This window comes from Leptodactylus fuscus, chromosome 6 (assembly GCF_031893055.1).
Source record: "Leptodactylus fuscus isolate aLepFus1 chromosome 6, aLepFus1.hap2, whole genome shotgun sequence".
Taxonomy (NCBI): domain Eukaryota; kingdom Metazoa; phylum Chordata; class Amphibia; order Anura; family Leptodactylidae; genus Leptodactylus; species Leptodactylus fuscus.
In genome coordinates this window covers 159,733,647-159,757,398 of record NC_134270.1, presented here as the reverse complement: position 1 = coordinate 159,757,398, position 23,752 = coordinate 159,733,647, and the positions used below count along the sequence as shown (strand labels likewise).

The following is a 23,752-nucleotide window of genomic DNA, read 5'->3' as shown; positions in this document are numbered from 1 at the left end:
GACTTATACTGCTGGAGCCCCGATAAGCTGATCTAACAATGCAAATATGACAAAGACGACAGCAGCTTTATCTGGATATCTAGGAAAGCTGTGAGCCTAAAAATCTGGGCCTTTTGTATCTCCTAGATCTCACACCAGACGTGAGCACTGCAACAATATTCATCAAACATCTCCATATCAGGTCATAACTCAACCCTCATAAAACTTCCTTCACACGCATTTTTTATACACTTTTTATTATATTTGTAACAGCAGTTTTTTTTTTCATGGCATTTTCAAGATCTAGAAGAAAAGAACACAGGGAAAAAACAAAAACAGTCCCAAAAAACAAGCCAAAAAAGCATTGCTTAGTAAATTATCTGTATATGCAGCTTTTTATGGAAGGAATAATTATACAGATGGCAATAAAAAAATTCAGCCTTTTTACAAAAAAAAGCTGTGAGAAACCATTATTAGACATGTCTAATTCAGCCATGACCTGCTCCTCCATGTTCAACACACTCCACGCTCCTGACATACTCTGCGCTGCTTTTCCATCCACACGTTCAGTCCCCGTTTTCTCCCCATACGACGACACAGACGATATGGATCATTATGAGAACAGTTGGCTTTTTAATGTTTGACAAGCAGGCCAGAAAGGAAACCCACAATCATAGAATATTTCACAAGACAGAAGCCGCTGCTGGGAGACATCACATGGAAGGCGGAATCCCAGTGTAAACAAGTTATATTATATTATAGATATACGGCGTCATCTGTATTTACATATAAAAAGTAGAGTTTGTCCTTCTACCGCTGCAGTCCATCAGTGCAATCTGCTATGTTCATGTAAGGCAATGCTCGGAGGTGGAGGCACGGACGCCTCCTGGAAGAGTCACAATCCGCTTTTACTGCGTTCTTAAGAGAAGGCTCAATGCTACTGTCCCAGCAGACCGGTTCCTGCAAACAAAGGAGGAAAATCACTGATCTGCAGCCAATCATGAGACCTGCTATGGACATGAGACAAAGATGTCATCCTACAAACCCATGACCCAGAGACAGACCCTTAAAGTCACTTCCACCATTTTTATGTTTTCAAAGCTTCCTATATGGAGGTTACACGACCGGTTTCTGACGCCATGACACTTACCTTTAAATCCTTCCTCTGGCATACAAACTGTAGAGAGAGAAATGAGCCAAGGTTACTATACATGAGGGGTCATAGGGCACCAAGATTGGAAGAATGGCACAGTCTGACCCCTGCGATACCTCTGTATGATATTACATGTCTTATATATTGCTTTAAAACTACCTTAACAAAACAGAATACTTGACTGCATGGGGTCCTTATTGATAAGCGCTCCCCCATCCCCTCCCTGCCTTATGAGCAGTCCAGGGTGTCCGTGTTAACGTGCATGCTATAGGGTTTGCAGACTTTTTTTAAAAAATATTTTTTTCAATACTTTTAACTGAGGTATAAGAACAAGCTTGATAGAAGTAAGGTTGTGACATGCACGTTCCTTGTCGCTCCTCACCTTGCATCACATCATCCATGGCTGCATAATCTGCTATGGGCTCATCAGCCTGTGGTGGGAAACAGATCCAGTATTACACCCTGCTCTGTACAGTCCCAAGACCAGGAGTACTACAGGCAGGAAGGGGTTAATTACCTTTAGTAAAATGACAGATTCTGGGACGATTCCCAGAGATCCCAACGTGGCAGAGTCGTCGTTCAAAACTTTCCCGTCAAGAGACAAATTCTGATCAAATGGCGCGACAGAGAAAGCGTGCATTATCTGAAAGCAGAGAAACCGTCAGTGGACTGCAGAGGGTGCTGGGTACGGGGTCTCCTGGGAACAAGTCTCACCTGGATCTTAAGGTCCTTCAAAGTCTGGTTTGCCGAAACTAGTAGCGCCTTTTCACTCCGCACTTTCCTGTGCCGCTTACTTCTCCGAATCCCCTGCTTTTGACTGGAAACTTGCCCTTGGGTAGAAATCTTCTGTTTCTTTGCGGCTCCATTTGCCTGGATATGTTAAAGATAAAGTCACTGCGATCAGGGCATTGCAGATCCTGGACTACATAGTTATCTCAATCTGCATGGCATGTAAAGGAAACCCATAAACCGTCATTCAAGCTGTCAATCATAGGTCATAATGGAGCGCTGTATGAGCATGTATGGCAGCACCCCTTCTCCCACTGGCTAAAGAGTGAAGTGATAATCCAGCCAGACAAGTAACCTGATCATAGATGCCCAATCCCACTATATGATACTGCAGGGCCTCAGAAGAGAATTCTTGGGGGACAGTTTTACCTGATTAAAATCTGGATCATTCTCTCCATCGGGCCGGGGTTCGTCCTTCTCATCTTCTGGGTCCGAGCTACTGACATTCAGCTCGGGTGCAGCTTCTTTCATGACCTGTAGATGGTGCAGTATGTCAGAGGCTGCTCCCCATAATACTTACACTAGTCACCCGCTGTGCCATACACTTACCTTTTTATTATCAATCACTTTGTGGACGTAGATAGTGGCCTGTGTGTATTCTCTCAAGTCCCTTTCCTGCTGACACAACAATCCCTCCCGACACTCTGGACACAGCTCTGGGATAGAACAAAGTGGTTCAGAAGACATGAACGTCACAAGAAGCCCGCAGAGACCATATGTCCATTCACTTGGCACAAAACCCTGGACTTTCCAAGACTAAGGCTAGGTTTAAATGGTTTTCCAAGTAATGTATTTATTTTTGTAAAAACTGGCACACCGGTGACTATACAATGCTACAAAAACTCCCTGGGCTCTAATATCAGAAACCACTACTAGAGATGAGCGAACACTGTTCGGAACAGCCGTTCCGAACAGCACGCTCCCATAGAAATGAAAGGAAGCGGCCGGCACACGGGGGGTTAAGCGGCTGGCCACCGGCAAAGTCTGCGTGCCAGGTGCTTCCATTCATTTCTATGGGAGCGTGCTGTTCGGATCGGCTGATCCAAACAGTGTTCGCTCATCTCTAACCACTACCCATGTGAAGGACTGTCAGAGCACTACAAGGCCCAAAGAGAAGTAGTTGTAGTAACAATCCTGATAAGCAGGACATTACATATTGCTGCACATGGAACCAGAACATTTGCCCACCCATCATCTCCTCAACCACATTATTGACTTCTGCAGTAACAATATAAACCTATGGCTGGCGCTACATAACCCCAGTATAACATTCATGGAGAACATACCAGGTTCAGAGATGTAGTGCGTGGCCACGTTATCATCCGATGTTACCGTTCTCCTGGTGATTTTGATGGTGTGATCGACAATGAAGAGTTTCTGAATAATTTCCCATTCAGAAGGCCAAAGCAAAGCTATACTGTGCACAGAAAAATCACAATCTTACTCCCGGCAGACACAGAACAAGCCCGTACCCACCTGTGACCCTATTAAACATAAAGCATGAATTATATCCGGTATTATACTCCAGAGCTGCGCTCATTATTCTGCTAGTGGAACTATGTACATACATTATTCTGCAGCTAGGTATACCTAATGTATGTAGGTTTATGTACTTTTATATGTCTTCTAGAGAATGAGGAATGATTTGAATTTGTAATGTTTTTGTAAATCTCCTCTTCTACCTGTAACTGAAGCGTAGGCCAGACAAGCCGGGGGCAGAATGCAATCCGCCCAGAACGGCAGCACCCATGTGCATTTCTGAACTTAATGCCTACAATAAGATCTCCGCTACCATACCATATAACAGGAGCTGAGCCAGCGCCATATTTGAACACCCGACATCTGCCATAACCGTAAAGTAAAGGTCGGGAAGGGGTTAAAGAAGGATAATCTAATTACTAATCCCTGCATTATAAAACTCAGCTAGCTGTTGTAGTCTTTGCATAAGCTTGCCGACTCCCAATACTTAGAATTATGCAGGACTAGGCAGTCTATAATCCAAAGTGCTCAATTTTTCCAGAACCCGACATCATAAATGGCAGCCATGGTCAAACTGAAGCTGTAGAAATCCTCTAAGTCAGGGGTAGGGAACGTACGGCTCTCCAGCTGTTGCAAAACTACAACTCCCAGCATGCATACTGGCTCTGCTGGTCTTGGAACTCCCATGGAAGTGAATGGAGAATGTTGGGAGTTGTAGTTTCACAGCAGCTGGAGAGCCGAAGGTTCCCTACACCTGCTCTAAGTGATTGCTTATTTACTTTCAAAGGAAGTCAAAGTCATGGTTGTATTTTTTCCTACTCCATAGCCCTGGAATTGTGACTGCAGCCCTGTAGTATTTGGCCAGGAATATCCAGTGATACCCAGGTTCAGTGTCCCTTCCCTCTATTCTAGGAATACTCACAGTTTAGAGTCTTCCTTGGTCATTGTGGAGAAGGAGAACATGAGTCCCCCATGTGGGCAGAGGAGAAGGCTGTTCCCCAGCGCCTGCACTGGGCCGCACTTGGTTGGCCTCCTGTAGGAAACAAAGAAGGATTTCCAGAGTAAGACTCAGGCTCAGTTCACATCTGCAGCACTTTTCTCTCCACATTTTTTGCTCTTTTCAGGAGGAAACCATGCAGACCCCATTATAGTCTATGGGATTCCCCCTAAGGTTTTTTACGTGTATTTGGTTTCCGTACGAGGGGTCCCCAAGCGTACTCCCCGATTGGAAACCCGAGTGCAGATGTGAACCTAGTCTCAGACAGCTGTGATCTCATCCACTGGAGATAAGATAAAGTCATTTTACCTTATAAACTTCTTCCACTCCTCCACAAAGAACTGAGACACAATGTACAACTCCGAGGACTCCTGCCAATCACACAAAGGGCATATATGTGAGGCATACAGGACATAGAGAAAGACAGCAGGGTGAAGAGGAACAAAAAGCAACGACAGCCATGTTGGTTTAGAAAGGTAAAAGAACGTACCTGTGGCCAGCTGCCATCAGACGGCCGGTTTTTGTCCTGGAAGAGGTTGGTAAGAGCAAGTTTCTGCTCATTGGCCATTTTCTTATGCAGTGCGTCATTTCTTTCTCCTTCTCTTTTTAAAATCTGCAAAAAAAAAATTTAGTGAATAAATCAGATGTCACAAATCTTCAGAATCACAAAGTAACTGGGCGAGGATGGGAGAGGTAGTTTGTGTCCTGGTACCTGGCAGTGACAGCATGGCTCCTGGTCGTGTCTGAACTCTGGAGCTGTAGGGAAATATTCCTTTAGCTTGAACCAGGCGGCATCAGATATCAGTCTCCTCTCGCTCTCTGATATACATAGGCAGTCTGATGGGGAAACAGAGATTACTGGGAAGGCAAGATTGATAACCTACTGGTACAAAGAATAAGGCCTTATTCACACATCACTGATTTTGTGCTAAAACCAGGTCTTATGGAAAACGTAACCGATAGAGATCTTTCGATTATACCGTACCTCCGCGTAGGCGTCACTCATGGTTTTGGCTTTCAATTACTGACATGTGACTAAGGCCAAAGGCTGCAGTCACAAGGTGGTATATTAAATCCATACAGGTTTACTGTGTTGGCCCCAACTGCTCTGATATTGAGGACCTAGGATAGATCCTCAATGTACAATTCCCAGAAAACCCCATTCAAAGCTCAAAATAGGCTGGTTTTAAAGGGTTAATAGCAGATGTGGACTAGCCTGAAGTATTAAAGCTCGTACCATGCTGGCAGACTATTTCTTCATTAAACCCGGTCTCTGCGTCGTCTTCTCTTTTCTCCTCTATCAACTCTACTGTGGAGGAGACAGAGAATGAAACAACCTCCATATGATTTTGGACAGTAATCCACCTCACTGAGGGGGGCAGGGAATTTACCTTTTTTTGATGTGCTGCCATTGATCTTGAGATCTCCCTGATCAAACTCATACTCTAGCTGGCCGAGCTGTTCTGTAGCCAGCTGCCGCCATCGTCGTAATGATGCCTTCCCGATCCAGAAGCCCTCGCCACTGAGGAATGAAGCGGGGGAGCAGTGAGAAGAGCCACAATATAATACCGTCAGTAGTCTCCTAACCATGACCCGCACTCACCTGGTTACTGTCGCCTTTACCATGTTTGCTATGGTCTTGTGGTCTTCGTTCAACTGGTTCTTTAGCCTTAAGACCCGGCACCTCTCTACAACACAGTCTCTACACAAAGATTCAGCTGTAAGGAAAGACAAGGCCCAACACAATGGTGAGCTGCGGTACCACAACTAGTAAGTCCATAGAAGACTGTCAGATATTTTCTCTTATGTTACTTTGCTATTGTAATACTTATAGTCACTATAATGCCGTATTCACATGCCAGTGTTTCGCAGATGCTAAGGATATTATGATGTTAGTTATGATGATCTACAACCATCTGTAGCCACTCACCTTTGAGACGCGGCCCACCATCATAACGCTGGAAAAAGACCTCAGCCGAGTACTCGGAGATTCTTTTCATAAAAGAGATTTTATCAGGGTGCAGCTTGCCGTGAGTACACAGGTATTTGGAATTGTCGATGGGCTTGGCTGGTGTGGATTCGTCCAGCCATTTCTGAAGCCATTCAAGAGGAATAAACTCGTATGCGTTATCTACGGAGAAGCAGAATACAAAAGCGTAAAATGTAATGATGCCGCTGAAGGCAGAAACTGTCGTCAAGGCAGAGGCAAAATAAAGTATGGAAACAGTCATCATGGAGGAGTCTACAAAGGTATGGAAACTGTCATCAAGTGTACAAATGTATGTAAGCTCTCAAGGTGTACATGCTAAAGAGAAAACACAACTACACCGAGGACATCACATGGTAAATAAGGTCCCCCTCCCTCCAGAAGTGAGAACAAACAAACAAAAAAACCCCACACAATATACCTAGAGGGTAAAGGTTATCCTTGCGATATGAAATGAACATACTGTCCAAGGGGTCTTGCATTAAAGCATGATCTGTGCTTGACCCAAAGGGTTGCACGCTCGAACTCCCATGGCCAGTGTAACCACATGGAAGCCCTTTTGTGGTTTCACAGCATGATCTGAGGGTACAATTCACACACTCGGATCATTAAGATGCGTCATTTATTTATTTTTTTTGTAGACTATATGTTGTTCTATATGTTGACTGTCAACCTATAGAACAATGAAGGAGCCTCCGATTGGACATCATTAATCTACATCACAGCCTGGCATAAAATAACAGCATATATCACACTATGTATGGAAATAATAAAATATCTTACAGACCAGCTCCTGCAGGTAACCTCTGGTACAGCTCCTTCACCTCTTCATGTTTGGCTTTCCCTTTATCCACACTCTCCTTCCGCATATCGACCATTTCCACGCACCACTCCTCAAACTTGCAGTTATCCAGCTCCACCAATTTCTGGAGGAAATCTACAATGAAGTGAAGACACGGTGAGTGGATTGGACAACGAGGGCTAAGAGATCTTAGGTGTGAAGATCCAACCCCCAACCCTGCTTCTGTCTGGTCATCACATGGAGTTGCCTCCGTAAATAGGAAACATTATAACAATAGAACATTCAGGTCTCCGGCTCACAGCCAAATACAGTCCGGAAAAATCCTAAGTATTGGTCACATCCCCTAGCTTAAATTCTGTCTGGAGACCCAGACTCCAAGCATCAGATTCATCTATGATGCTGACAGTCACTATCAGGGTTCGGGCCAGAAAACGTGGCCGATATACAAACCGGATTCAGGCATGTGGCATGTGTAGGAAGCCTAAATATTCTGCTCCACAGCACAGCCTGTTAAGTATATGGCTGGACTTTCAGTGACCCATCACAAGGATTGAGACAACTGGATTGTGATGGATAAAGCACAACTCACCTGGAACCTCACATTCCACTTCTGGCGTCTTTTCAGCCTTCAACCTATACACCAACATGTAGGCATTTCGAGAACAGTGAACGCCCTTTGCACACTTAGGTTTACGTGTTGTGGATTTAGATGGCTCTGCTGACAAAGAGAAAAAGATAAAAACAAGAGATGCTGATTATTATATCTGCCCTGCAAGTAATGGCCTCATATATCCATATATGTATATACAACTGGAGGAGGAGAAAATACTACCACATCCCTGCCTATGGCATCATACACACAACCGAATGCCCGTCACCGGGCTAAAATCAAAGGCACATGAATGAACAAATGTGGGGTGTAAAACAAACAGTATAAGGAGTTGTACAGTCGTGTATGAGACCATAGAGATGATTGGGTCAGTGTGTTAGTGGTGAAAAACATGGCTAGCACACTGTCAATACACACGATCATGTGCATGAGGCCTAAGGGAGTGGTGAGACTTACTCAGATATGACTTGCCATATGTCTCAGGTACAAGAGGAAACAATACCAATAAATACCCAAGTAATACTCATGACAATATTTCGGAAGAGGAGTGTGCAGATCTTGTAGGAGAGGACGGTACATAGGGCCCAGCAGCACAGAGCACATGACAAGTTACTTACACCCAACACATTATTAGTTTGGTGCTTGTTCGTAATTATCTTCCTAAGTTACGTTTATAGACAAGCTGTTCCTGTACAAAAACCTACTCACACCAACGCAACAAACATGACAAGTCTGCCATAGTAAGAGGTAAAAGTCACTCACAACATAAAGGTTTTACCTAGATCTTCCTCAATTCCAAGCTGCAGCTTCTTCCCTTCCATTTTCTCGATCTCTTCGTCATTAAACTTGTACCATTCAGAGTTCTGTGGGTCCTTCACATGGGCAATGTAATGTCCGGAGTAAGCGCTCACCCCTCTGTGGATGAGGACGGCACTCAGCTCATACACATATTTACTCTCTAGAGAAAAAGGCCACAAATTACTAACCAAACAAGGAAAGGACTGAGAGTACTGCACTCACTATTCTGCTGGTACAGTCACTGTGTACATACATTACATTACTTATCCTGTACTGATCCTGAGTTACATCCTGTATTATACTCAAGAGCTGCGCTCACTATTCTGTTGGTACAGTCACTGTGTACATACATTACATTACTTATCCTGTACTGATCCTGAGTTACATACTGTATTATACTCCAGAGCTGCGCTCACTATTCTGCTGGTGCAGTCACTGTGTACATACATTACTTATCCTGTACTGATCCTGAGTTACATTCTGTATTATACTCCAGAGCTGTGCTCACTATTCTGCTGGTACAGTCACGGTGTACATACATTACTTATCCTGTACTGATCCTGAGTTACATCCTGTATTATACTCCAGAGCTGCGCTCACTATTCTGCTGGTACAGTCACTGTGTACATACATTACTTATCCTGTACTGATCCTGAGTTACATCCTGTATTATACTCCAGAGCTGCGCTCACTATTCTGCTGGTACAGTCACTGTGTACCTACATTACATTACTTATCCTGTACTGATCCTGAGTTACATTCTGTATTATACTCCAGAGCTGCACTCACTATTCTGCTGGTACAGTCACTGTGTACATACATTACTTATCCTGTACTGATCCTGAGTTACATCCTGTATTATACTCCAGAGCTGCGCTCACTATTCTGCTGGTACAGTCACTGTGTACATACATTACATTACTTATCCTGTACTGATCCTGAGTTACATTCTGTATTATACTCCAGAGCTGCACTCACTATTCTGCTGGCACAGTCACTGTGTACATACATTACATTACTTATCCAGTACTGATTCTGAGTTACATCCTGTATTATACTCCAGAGCTGCGCTCACTATTCTGCTGGTGCAGTCACTGTGTACATACATTACATTACTTATCCTGTACTGATCCTGAGTTACATCCTGTATTATACTCCAGAGCTGCGCTCACTATTCTGCTAGTACAGTCACTGTGTACATACATTACATTACTTATCCTGTACTGATCCCGAGTTACATCCTGTATTATACTCCAGAGCTGCACTCACTATTCTGCGGGTACAGTCACTGTGTACCTACATTACATTACTTATCCTGTACTGATCCTGAGTTACGTTCTGTATTATACTCCAGAGCTGCACTCACTATTCTGCTGGTGCAGTCACTGTGTACATACATTACATTACTTATCCTGTACTGATCCTGAGTTACATCCTGCATTATACTTCAGAGCTGCACCCAACGTCTACAAGCTTTATATGACTTATCCCCTGCTGATCCGGAGGTTCTGAGATCTGTACTGACCTATCATGCAGGGCTGAAGTTGTTTTAGGCAATGTTTGGGCAAGTTCACAGTTGGTTTTTGCAGGAGGATTTTGAGGCAAAATCTCCTTAAATTCTGCCTAAAAAATGCCTCTCAACTCTCTGATTCCACCTCAAACTCTTTCCTGTAAAAAAAGCGTACACGGCCTGGTCCACTATGGATGTATGTAAGTCACCAGAAAGCTCTCTGCAGACAGTGCAAAGCAGAGAATGATGGAAGATTAACCTGATGATGAAGAATACTGACAACAGCTCAGAAGGATGAGATAAGTAATGTATATCCACAGGGAATATGCGGTTTATGAACATTGATTTTGCATGTGACCAGTATGATGGTCTTAATAAAGATGACACTTCAACAAGCAGGCTTGTTTTTCTTATTTAAGAGCTGGATAGAGCAATAATGTAGATGTATAGTTACTCCTATAGAGTGGTACAGTCACTGGTGAGATTGGAACAGGTGAGATTGCGGGGTTCAGGGAGAGGCCCCATGTTACCCAGCAGTCTTAAAGAAGAAAACCTGAGCTGAGGATAAGACAGGTCTAGTCCATAAAACATGACGTAAACCAACCTGTCTGGTCCAGGAATGGATCCATTTCCAGGGTTTCACCGAAGCCTATGTACGTGTTCAGCTTCTTCTTGTGACCAGTTTGCCTGCAGAGAATAAAGCGATCATCACCAGAACTAGACCGCGTGAGAAGGACTGAACAGTGCCGCTGCTGATATCAACGCACCTGTCAAACACGAAGCGCATGAGCTGCAGGTTGAGGGTGGGAGGCAGCTTCAGCAGGCGAATCTTCCTAGTGGCGTTTTGCTTACTCTGACAGTTTTCACAGAAGTATCGATTGTCTCCTTCCAACTTCTCCTCCTGTTAGAAGCAAAACAGTAAGGATGAAGCACAGAAGGCCCAAGCGGGAGCCCAGATATGCCCATACAATGAGAGTGCTACCTTTAAGAACTCAGTGATACAATCTGTCAGCTGCTTGTGGCCTTGAATGTTCAGCTCCAGCTCATAAAACTTGGAGACCAACCTAGACTCCCGGCCGCAACTGTTGCAGCTATGACAAAAGAAAAATGAGAGGACATCAGAGGTGTTGTAGTACAGTAAAATACAGAAATGACATATAAGGATATTCATGTGTATAGATAATTTCTTATCTAGCAGGAACAATCCATTAGTATAGAAGGATCATTACGGGAGAGTCTAGCTCCCTGCAGTTGGTGGAACCTGTATACCCACCTGCAGATACAGGATAGTGGGCATCAGATTGTCCCATCACTTCCACCCATGAAGGTTACCCATTATTAGGGTCACACCCATTCACAAGAAGGAGTAGAAGAAAAGAGGCCAACACTGCCCTGAACCCTGTCTTCTATAGAGATTCTGTCCCTGTGGTTACCTGGCTGTATTATGCAAGCCTGCGCCTGTTCTCCATCTTACATTCCCATCCTTTGCAGAAAACGTATCTATATGGGATGAAACGTCTTGCCTGTGCCTTATCCCACTATGTGTCAGAACTTATATTGCAACTTTTAGCCGATCATGTTATGTTAATTATACTAATTGCACCTTCTCTTTGTCTACACAATGTAAAACCACACCTACAGTATAAAAAGCTCACCCATCCGACATTAAGGACCAGAATCCACATTAATTTGAGATATGTGTGTGTGATTTTCATATACTAATTTGGACTTCAGTATGGTGAGACTTCAAGCAGATTGCGCTCACATTACTTGCTCACCAGACACCGTCCACAAACTGTTGCAATGCATCCTGATTGAATACTATGGTATTAAGAAACCTGCAAAAAGTTGTCCTTCCTATACAGACAGTGTGGAGACTCCGGCCAGAGATGACAGCACATGGAGTTGCGAGTCTCCATCAGAAACAGATTGGAATGGAGGTATCCAGGGAACAGGGAATGAAGTAATGCAAGTCCACACAGCGGGAACTCACATGGGAAGATTTACAGGAGACCTATGAGCAGAGTGGAAAAAATGCAACCCCTTCCCAGTACTCAGCATGCACACTGTATGAGGATAGGGTGAACACAGGAACTCAAGCCTCAGCAATTTCCATAACACAAGAGCTCCCTGGGTGTTGTAGCTTTGCATGAATGTGTACGCTTATAATACAGTAAAGATGCATCCATAGTTACTAGATTTACTCCAGGAAATTTACAAAACATCTGGAGAAAGTTGCAGAGAAGCCCATACTAAAATCTGTAAGTTCTGGTTCAGAAATCAGCAGTGCCTTACACATAATCCCCCACTGCACTCAAGTCCTCTAACAATGCTTTTCTGGTCTCCTACCACTCTCCTTTGATGACCAGTCATCAAACTGAAGAGGTCACATGTGGCACCAGGTCATTATAGGAGTGTGTGTGTACAGAGGCCAAGGGGGAAGCAGAGAAGCATTAACATGAAAGCATCAAGGGAGGCAGGTATAGTGTGGGTAAGTACTCAGGATGATAATACAGAGGGAAGGAGCGTGCAGGTACTCACACAGTGACATAGGCATACTGGCCACAGAACTGGTTCTGGATGATGTCCCGTACATAAGGATTCGTCTGACTGGATAATCTGTCTTCAAGTACAGCCATGAAGAGCTTGGAGAATTCCTGGGCATCCTAAAGGAAGAGAAGAGGTCTGATGGGAGGCTTCACTGCAACATCTGAAACGCTACACTATAGGCTGCTAACATACACGGACAGGGTAGCAGCAGTCCAATCACTGAATAGACCGGACTATGATGGAGGTACGTGCTGAAATAACTGAGTGAAGAGAATCATAAAACCAGTCACATCTTAATGAACACAGCCTATATTATGCCGTCATCTGTGCATCTAGGTCCAACTTATTAGGACTGTGATTATGTAAAATAATGCAGCCTTGCAGCGCTGGAGTCCTGGGTGCGAATCTGACCAAGGACAATACCTGCATCTACTCCAGTTTCCTCCCACACTCCAAAAGACATATTGATAGGGAATGTAGATAGTGAGCCCTATATGGGACAGTGATTGACAAGGTCTGTAAAAGCACTGGGGACGAGTAAGCAAAATAAATAAGCTAATGGGAGTCTCATAATAACTATGTAACATGTGGACCCCCTCCCCTCACAACTTATACTTAAAATAAGAAGGTTTTGAAGTAAAAGGACCTTGACTGTGCTCCACCTTCAGCCTGACCGCAGTGACGTTGAAAGTGGGCGAGACTGATGGTGGTTAGCACGCCCATTCACTTCAAAGGGAGTGCTGGAAGTGGCTGTACTTCGGCTACCACTGGCGCTCCCATTGAAGTGAAAGAGATCACTGACCGTCACCAACCCCACCTTCATTCAACTTGGCTGCAGTCAGGTTGAATTTGGAGAACGAGAAAGGTCCTTTCACTTTACTTTGTGGGAGAACCACTTTAACCTTTTCGCTGCCAAGGGTCACTGGAAATTTTGCACCTCCAGTAGCCAGAGCAATTTTCACAGTTTTGAGATGGACAAATCAAACCTAAATTGCAACATTAAAAAAGCATCCAACCCCCCCATACCTATATATTTTCTTAAAGTAGACACCTGCAGCATTGTCAGAATGCCACTTGGTACGGTATACGAACAGGCACCTTCATGCAATTTTGATTTAAAGTGAATGTTTTATGAAAAAATGCAAATAAATGTATATTAGTTGTTAAAAGCGGAAACCAAACAAAAAATTAAATGCACCAAACCTCCTAAAAATAAGAGTTCAACATGTGCAGAGTTCATACATATCACTATGGCCTGAACCCACATGCACGTGTCTTCAGAAAATCGCTAGAACTGGAAGGAACAAAATTCTGCTTTGAAGCTGGAAATGTTAAAAAAGTATCATCCTATAAAATCTAGGGCTTACACGCCATGAAAAATAAGTGAACCCCTAAACCCTATATATTTTTTGAAAGTAGACAACCTGAAGATTACAAAGTGTCTTAATGGGTCATCGATAGCCACATCCACCTTCATGCAACTTTGCGACCAACACAAATAATTTTTTGAAAAAATACGCTAAAACACATATTTGCACCTAAAACTCATGTTCAATCTCACATTCATATACAAAATACTTTTAAAATAATAGCTTATGGTGTATACAATGTGTATATATACTATATGCACCGCAAACATCAACTACAACAAGAGCTCGGACTCCCAAAAACACGAATACAGAAGACAAGCAGGATTTTGCTGTTGTTCACTAATATGTTAAAAAGCTATACTGCACCTACCAAACTGTGACTGTGATACCAAAATCTAACTTTTTTCAGAGTACACAGCATACCGTATATAAAAACACAATTTAATAGTTTATATATACAACCACCTTCATTCAACTTTGCCGCAAACAGAGACTGCTAGCAAAAATTGCGCAAAAATTCAAATTTGCCACTAAAGTGCGGCTCAAGAAATCCCTTTCTGCAAACATAATGTACTATCCATAAAACTGCAATATGTGAGGAGTTCAGACATAGCACAGATGTATATATTTACAGGGGCGGGTGTTAAAGAATCGCCAAAATCGCAGAAATGCGCCATCCCATTTTGTGCATGCAAATTAAATAGGACTTTACATAAAAATGTTATTTTCCATCCCCCTATAATAATTTTAGCAATCTATACGTTCATCTCTAGTGATAATTGTTATTACTATTATTTTAGTGTGTAACGGACATCACTAGAGACGTATTTTACTGTAGAAAGCTCAGGTATAGACAGGACAGGGATTGGGTGAAATGTAAACTTTATTTGCGACTTTATGTATATGTTGTGTAAGTGTTTGGTGCGACTTTTTTTTTTTTTTTGGCTCTGCGACCTGGACAATGGTAAACGTCTGGGTCACAGCGCCAATAAACTTCCTGGTTATGTTCAGGAGGTATAACATAAGAATACCCCACTAGAAAAGCTCAGGGGGGAATTACATTATAACTGTATGTGACAATCAGAGACAAATGTATAGTATACGCTCTGATTGGCAGGAGAAGGGTTAATAGGGACAATAGAGTCCCTGCCACCCCCCTCCTGCTGTCACATACAAGTTATGCAGAGAGTCAGTATGTTTCACTGTCTCTCTCTCTCTCTCTCTGCTGCACTGCTCCGTGTCCCTCTTCCTTTCTTGTTAGATCGCAAATTGCTTGCTTAGACAGGAGGGGGGGGGGGGGGGACACTTTGGAGCTCTATATCTTTGGACTGCATCAACATATCTTGATGCATTCAATTGCATTTTAAAGAGGAAAATCTCATCTTTAAAATGATATCAAGCACTCGATGATTGGATGTACAGTTTTGGAGCAATTCACTGTTGAAACGCTGTCGGGAATTGAGATCTGCAGTTGGATCTCAATGCCAAATAGTGTTTTGAACAGTGAATCGTTCCAAGACTGTAAGTAAAATCATCAAGTCCCTGGTATCATTTTAAAGATGAGAGTCTCTTCTTTAAAATGCATTTTAAAGCATCAAGATATGTTGATGCAGTCCAGAGATATCGGCATTAGTAGGGAGGACATACTAACTACGTCCTCCGCTACTGAAGTGCCACCTTGGGAGCATGTATAGCTACGTGCCTGGCAGCGAAAGGGTTAAGCATATTAAAGGGATTGTCCCATCACAAGGATCCTATCTATACTGCTAGTTCATGTGGATTTAAGACTTTTTCTAAATACATTGCTTTATCAAAACTGCTTTGTTTGGCCGCTATTTTAATTTATTCACTTCAGTGTTTACATGCAGTTTTATGACCACGGGCCTGGGCTTATCTGCTCAGTCACTCAGTGATGTAGCGGCCTGCTCTCAGGGTGGGGGGGGGGAGGAGGGGCTGAGTGCTCGGCAGAAGCTCTGAGCTGTGTATGTCTGACAAGTAACGGAGCTCCTCACATAGGGGTGGGGGGAGATGAGAGCTCCGGGATTACTGTGCTGTCTATTTTCAGCTCTTCCACTTATCAGTCGGTTTAATTGAATTTGGCTGATAAGGGCTGAGATAGGGAGTCCCATACCTCTGTATGCAATACAAACTGACTCAAATCCAGCTCTGCTACATCAGCTTCATACTGTGGTAATGCAACCATCATTACTGACTGCAAACATAGCAGATAGCAGAGCAAGTGAAACCCCACCCACCAATGTGCTGAGAAAACCAGGAAGTGAAGAGAGCACACAGCATGCAGGTTGGTGAACAAGAGTTATGGGAATACCCCTTTAAGCTTATAATGACTGATGCATCCTGTATAGTACACATATTATAATGTATGTAGGGGCAGGGGATGTCACGTGCCGTAGTCTGTCCACGACGTCATGGAAACCAGAGGGTGAGTGAATGCTTTTGCAGTGCATAATTTTGCAATGTTGTAAATTGATTCTTAAAGAACACGCTTCGCAGCCTCCACAAATTCAAGCTCGTTTCATTCTGTAATAGTTGCCGTTCCAATGATTCCAGTTACTTTTGCTACTTGATATAAAAACTAGACTGTCAAGTGGGAGGAGTCAGGAAAGAGTAGGCAAGGGGGCTTGACCCATAGCTCCAATCAGAGCCAGAACCACATTGTATTGCCTGCTCCAGCCTGACAAATGTCCACAGATGGCTACATCTTACTAAAATACACCAAAGAATACACTACTAATACATCTATACAGTGCGAGGCAATCCCTGAGGAGAAGCAATTATAAAATTCCCACAAGTTCTCACCTGCTGCTGCCCCGTGTCCAGCCCCAGTGCCCGGATGAACCCTGATGGGTCAATGTATCGCCTATTGCTATTCTGCAGCAGAGCAAACAGGTACTGGAGGTGTTCGCAGATGGTCTGCGGCTCGTACTCTAGAAGACAAACAACACGATGATTATTATTTCCCCTCCCTCAACGAGCTAAAAGAAAGTATCACTAACAACATGTTCCAATGGAGATTCACCAATCTCTTGTGACTGTTACACTCATATGGGATTTTAGGTTGCCCTGTAGACCAAGTCTTAAATTAGATATAGAGATGAGCGGCTTCAGTCACCTCCCATCAGGACGCCCATGGGGAATGAAAACTATGCACTGCTTTGATGCAATAATTAAAAAAAAAACACTGAAGCATCTGCAAACAACAAACATTCTACATAATGTGCTACAAGAATGAAGGCGTGACTATAGGAGCAGGATATGCACGGTGCAAAACATCTCAGAATTGCAGAAATTATTGGCCCCAATTTACTTTGATTCCCAACCCATACAAGATCCCGAGGTGTGTTATCTCAGACCTTTGTCTTCCTGGAGGCATTCCTCGGCCTTCTCCACACTCGAGGAGTTCTCATATAAGTAGAGGGCTCGTCGCAGCTCCAAGTTTAGGAACCACATCTGGACAAATGTGTTCACGTAACATGTGGCCCCCAGGTTGGTTAACCCGACAAATGTGTTCTAAGAAAAAGAGTAGATACAACATGAGGGAGGGGAACGATATATAGCAATAATACAGACACTGGAGAGGGAGGAGAACGGTATATAGCAATAATACAGACACTGGAGAGGGAGGGGAATAATATATAGCAATAATACAGATACTGGAGAGGGAGGGGAACGATATACAGCAATAATACAGACACCAGAGATGGAGGGGAACGATATACAGCAATAATACAGACACCAGAGATGGAGGGGAACGATATATAGCAATAATACAGACACCAGAGAGGGAGGGGAACGATATATAGCAATAATACAGACACCGGAGAGGGAGGGGAACGATATATAGCAATAATACAGACACCGGAGAGGGAGGGGAACGATATATAGCAATAATACAGACACCGGAGAGGGAGGGGAACGATATATAGCAATAATACAGATACTGGAGAGGGAGGGGAACGATATACAGCAATAATACAGACACTGGAGAGGGAGGGGAACGATATATAGCAATAATACAGACACCGGAGAGGGAGGGGAACGATATATAGCAATAATACAGACACCGGAGAGGGAGGGGAACGATATACAGCAATAATACAGACACTGGAGAGGGAGGGGAATGATATACAGCAATAATACAGATACTGGAGAGGGAGGGGAACGATATATAGCAATAATACAGACACTGGAGAGGGAGGGGAACGATATATAGCAATAATACAGATACTGGAGAGGGAGGGGAACAATATATAGCAATAATACAGACACTGGAGAGGGAGGGGAACGATATATAGCAATAATACAGACACCGGAGAGGGAGGGGAACGATATATAGCAATAATACAGACACCGGAGAGGGAGGGGAACGATATACAGCAATAATACAGATACTGGAGAGGGAGGGGAACAATATATAGCAATAATACAGACACTGGAGAGGGAGGGGAACGATATATAGCAATAATACAGACACTGGAGAGGGAGGGGAATGATATACAGCAATAATACAGATACTGGAGAGGGAGGGGAACAATATATAGCAATAATACAGACACTGGAGAGGGAGGGGAACGATATATAGCAATAATACAGATACTGGAGAGGGAGGGGAACGATATATAGCAATAATACAGATACTGGAGAGGGAGGGGAACAATATATAGCAATAATACAGACACTGGAGAGGGAGGGGAACGATATATAGCAATAATACAGACACTGGAGTATGAGGCAGATGCCGCACAGTAATAACATCAACACTAGAGGGGGATGGAAAGACACAAAGCACCAACACCAACACAGTCAGGGAACGACATGTTGACCATATATATCTACATTTATCTGTATTTTCATCATGAATACATTGTACAAGGTACTCGGCAGAAGTCTTTTTATAGAGCTGTAAATATTTGTACGTTTTGGACCTTTTTTTTGATACTGTGAACTAGTTCATCTTACTGTACTGAAGTAACATTGATACCTACTGCGGTTTTACACCTCAACAGGTACTTAACACATTAATGTACTGCACTTTATAGAAGGAATACGTTCTCTATCATAGGTGTTCTTTTTTGTAATTTGGATAATGCAATCAACATTAAAGGGGCTTTGTGGGGCAAGGAAAATTTTTAAGATATTCACTGCACTGGAGAGACATTCTTAGAGGAGAGTCTCCTGGTACACCAAGTATTAGATTTGCAGAGTTCAGCAAGAAGCCGTAAGTCTCCATGCTGAACCTTCACTGCAGCGGCTCTGGTTCTCGGTGACGTTACGGACTGCACTCTAGTTGCTTTTACATACAGTATTGCGGCGCCAGTAATTTGACTGCGAGTAGAAGCGTCACTAGGGCCAATTCCACATTTGCGCACAAGTCTCTGTCATTCTGCTCCACCGGGTGACCCAATCGACAGAGAACCAGACTGCTAAAACAGCAGTTACCCATAGGCCTGTGGTTTGCAGCTTTTATACAGAAATCAGTGGAGAGGAAAGTCCTCCATGCAGGAATTTTCTCTCCAACGATTTTTGGCAGTTTCTGCATAAGACTCTGGTGCAGAGGTGAACTTAGGGCGGGTTCGCACCTGCACCCGATCTCCACTTTAGGCAATCCAGCGAGTTTCCGTCTTCTGCCCGAGAAACTGGACAGGAGATGGAAACTCGGCAGTCAGTTTTCAAACCCATTCACTTGAATGGGTGCAAAGTGTCCGCCAGTGTGCGTCTTCTGCCTTTACGCAGGGAAACTGTTCTTTTTAACCGGACACAAAGTCGGACATGCAGGACTTTGTGTCTGGTTAAAAAAAAAATCCCATTTCTCCGTGGAGAGGCAGAAGACGCACACAGGCGGACACTTTGCACACCCAGGTTTCCATCCTCCGTCCAGTTTCTCGGGGCAGAAGACGAAAACCCGACGGATTGCCTAAAGCAGAGACCGGGCGCAGGTGTAAAGGAATGGAGACTGAGGAATGAGATTTCTGGCTCCACTATTACACTCTTCAAATCTAACCAGGACACGAAGAGACCCCCATCTATATTAGTAATGCAGTGAATGCAATATGAAAACGTTACCCACATAATCTCTCTAAAATTCCGAGTAAATATTCCCTTTATTTCTTTTCAGAAATTTTTTCTTTGTGAATAGCAAAAAAAAGTAAATAAAAAATAACACTGACACCATGAAAGGAAAAGAAAACAGCATAGTAACATGGAAACTGGAAAAGGAGGATAATGGGACAAACCTTTTTCCGTCGTTCACAGTTCGGATCGTCGATGTTGTGGAAACTGTTCTCATCAATCTCACCCAGCCAGTTGTGTTCACCAACACCAACCAAGCAGTTAGGATTTCCTTTACAGTTCCTCCTGAAAAACAGATCATCTCAAAGTAAGGAATGGGGGCAGGAGGGATATGTTACTATTATAAGCAATCATGAGGACAGGAAAGCGTCAGACCAATTCTGAATCATAAGCTGGAAACTTATCTCAAGACCATAGTAAGCACTGCAATCACTAACAACCAAGACAAAACAGTAAGCGTTGGAGCCAATGGGCAGACGTCAGCACCAGAACCAACACTGGACATTGGATTATTAAAACTCATGAGTCATGAGTATACAGAGTGCCAAACAAACCAGAAGTTGTACAGGGCCATCGTACTGTGCCTACAGGGTCATCCTTGCACGTCAGACATCGGGAGTACGTTCACACAAAACATCACTCGCCCCCATACAGTTAGCATTATTGTCAGCAGCACATTCCAGGTTTACACTGGGCTTGTGCTACTGAAAAATAATTTTTACGCCATATGAAAAAATCTAGAACATGACGTGTCTGATCTCTGGACAGGCTTATTTGGGGCAATGATCAGTAGTAAACCTTCACAGTAATGATAAACGCCTGTCATGCTTCCACAACTTCTGTTTATATCCCCTCTTAAGTTTCATGGCCCTGCCCAATTCTCTTTATAGAAGGGTCTTTAATATTCTATTGAATTTTGTGTTTCATACGTTCACCATTTTTAACAACTTAGTTTGCTTTCATTACGCCTGATGCTGCAAGGAGCGCTCACATACAAAATTCTTTGTACCAGAAAAACTTCTTAGCGGTGATAAATTGACCATTAAGGTGTGTGTGAACACAAAACAGAGTATACATTTACCAGGGAACAGTGGGGGTTCAGGTGGGGTCATAAGGTTAAGGCTGTACATTGGAGTGTTGTGGGGCCACAGTGCCTGGTTATAATGTAAGGTTATATGCTGAGGGGTCTGCAGATCCCTCAGTGACAGGTTATAGCCGTGGTCATGTAGTAAGGGGCTGTGCCCTATGATGAGACAGTAGAGTCGCAGAAGACCAGGACCATCATCATAGATCACTGTGACACAAGGGGCTTTGGTTACATTCAGTCTGGGAAAGTTGGGTGATTTAGGGTCCTGACTTTCTGTACCATATATACACATGCTCTGGGGACCTTATAGGCTATAGCTGGCATATGCAGGGTGCGGTGGGGTCTCTAGAACTAGTTATGGGATACAGCTGGTCTGGTGGGGTCACAGTGACTGGTTACAGGCTATGGCTGCCCTGTGCAGGATCTGGAGGGGACATGGTGACCTGCTATACACTGTGAGGATCAGCAGGAGCTCTGTTCTAGGCTTTGGCCCTGCAGGGGCCACAATGGCGGGCTCTGGGCACCTAGGCTGCAGGTGAGAGGCCTGACTGTATACTGCATGCTCTAGCAGGCTCCCTATGACTGCCTATAGGCCGGGGCCGTGCACGGAGAGCTCCGGGGTCAGCTGAGGAGTAAGATGCAGCAAGTTAGCTACCGGCACAGTCCTCGGACGCAGGGCTCCAGGCGGACGCGGTAAGCCATCTCTATGTGCTCCAGGGTCACCTCCTCCGGGCGGACGTTCTCAGTCCAGCGCCAGGCCGCCTTCTCCAATTGCAACCGAGGGGCCATAGTGCCGGTGCCAGACACCGGGAGACGGTCGTGAATAGAGTGGAGTTGCTCTTGGTAGGTATGATGTCACAGGAAGGGGCGTGGCCTATCAGAGGAGGGCGGAGTTTCGGCCATCACTGCTCTGTGTTGTGTAGAGGAAGCCGGAGCCGAGCACATGTGGCTGGAGGTTGTGTCTACAATGGAGATGCTCCTGGTAGGTCCTCCCTCCAGCAATCTAATCTAATCACCTCACTAGTGAACGGTCTAGAATGGAGGCGATGGAGGGAGGACCTGCTCTAGAATCAGCTCCAATGGAGACTGCTCAGTACTGGTCCTGACTAGAGTGGAGTTGCTCCTGGTAAGTATGATGACACAGGAAGGGGCGTGGCCGCTCTGCGGAGGGCGGGGCTTCGGGCATCACTGCTCTGTGCTGTATAGAGGAAACCGGAGCCGAGGACATGTAGCTGGAGAACAGAAAGCAGAGGGGATTGTCTGGTGGTAATGGAGGATGGAAGGGGAGAGACAGGATTGTATTACATGAGACGGTATGTTGTATGAGGCTGAGGGGAGAGAGTGATGTAGTTACATGGGACTGCACATTGGATGAGGCTGAGGGGAGAGAGTGATGTAGTTACATGGGACTGCACATTGGATGAGGCTGAGGGGAGAGAGTGATGTAGTTACATGAGACTGCACATTGGATGAGGCTGAGGGGAGAGAGTGATGTAGTTACATGGGACTGCACATTGGATGAGGCTGAGGGGAGAGAGTGATGTAGTTACATGGGACTGCACATTGGATGAGGCTGAGGGGAGAGAGTGATGTAGTTACATGGGACTGCACATTGGATGAGGCTGAGGGGAGAGAGTGATGTAGTTACATGGGACTGCACATTGAATGAGGCTGAGGGGAGAGAGTGATGTAGGGCAGCACGGTGGCTCAGTGGTTAGCACTGTAGCCTTGCAGCGGTGGAGTCCTGGGTTTGGGGTATAACAGTCTGTGGAGTCTCATCTTCCTCATGTTTGGTGACAGCTGGACACGTATTGGGCAGTGATCTCCACAGTGGCCTCTTCTTCTCCCAGTAGGATGTAGAGTTTCCTCTTCTCGTCTGGGATGTGGGAAGTAGACGGCCCTCACAGCTGAGTGTTTGGCGCAGTGTATGTATATGTATATATATATATATATATATATATATATATATAGTGGTCGGGGAACCAGGCTTTCCCCGACCGCTGTCATAGTGGTATTGGACCCCGACTATCTCCAGCTGGCTGCTGGCCCCGTGTCTCACCGGGCCAGGTCATGATTGTTACACCCCTGGCAGTGGGTCTTTGAGGTACTGCTGGCATCTAAGGAGGGGGGAGGGGGTCTTTGGGGTACTGCTGACATCTAAAAGAGAAGGACAGGGATCTTTGGTGTACTTCGAAAGGGGGGCAGGGTTCCTTACTGGTGCTGCTGGCATCTAAAGGGGGGGCAGGGGTGCATTTGGCATCTGAAGGAGTGCATGAGTCCCTTGGATTCTGCTAGCATCTAAGTGTGCAGGGGTCCTTGGGATGCTGCTGGCATCTGAAGAAAGGTAGAGGTCCTCGAGGTGCTGCTGGCATAAAGGGGGAGGTCCTTGGGGGTGCTATTAGCATCTAAGGTGGATGCTGCTGGCATGGATAGGGGGAAGGTGTCCCTGGCGTGCTTCTGGCAACTAAAAGGGTTGGAGACCCTGGGGTGCCATCGATATCTAATTATGTGAACATGCATACTTGGTGTGCTTTGGGCATCTACAGGGGCG

The 23,752-nt window shown here is 44.5% G+C and overlaps 1 protein-coding gene across 2 annotated transcripts; it reads right to left on the bottom strand.

Moving 5' to 3' along the window:
• Positions 1 to 592: 592 nt before the first annotated feature.
• USP48 (ubiquitin specific peptidase 48) lies at positions 593 to 22,046 on the bottom strand. 2 transcript variants are annotated; one of them, XM_075277771.1, is made up of 27 exons: positions 21,857 to 22,046; positions 20,279 to 20,399; positions 17,399 to 17,555; positions 16,845 to 16,972; positions 12,646 to 12,770; positions 11,087 to 11,195; positions 10,872 to 11,005; positions 10,709 to 10,791; positions 8,575 to 8,754; positions 7,776 to 7,904; positions 7,172 to 7,321; positions 6,328 to 6,528; positions 6,001 to 6,115; positions 5,789 to 5,919; positions 5,635 to 5,706; positions 5,110 to 5,234; positions 4,888 to 5,010; positions 4,707 to 4,768; positions 4,323 to 4,433; positions 3,208 to 3,338; positions 2,471 to 2,577; positions 2,291 to 2,395; positions 1,847 to 2,002; positions 1,650 to 1,775; positions 1,515 to 1,563; positions 1,130 to 1,156; positions 593 to 939 (listed from the first exon to the last, which is right to left on the bottom strand). In XM_075277771.1, exons 1-27 carry the CDS (start codon positions 21,988 to 21,990, stop codon positions 917 to 919), a joined length of 3,114 nt encoding a protein of 1,037 aa, XP_075133872.1. In that variant the 5' UTR covers positions 21,991 to 22,046; the 3' UTR covers positions 593 to 916. The 2 variants fall into 2 exon arrangements, with proteins under 2 accessions (XP_075133872.1, XP_075133873.1); XM_075277772.1 differs by having other exon boundaries at positions 7,776 to 7,901.
• Between the last annotated feature and the right edge of the window lie 1,706 nt (positions 22,047 to 23,752).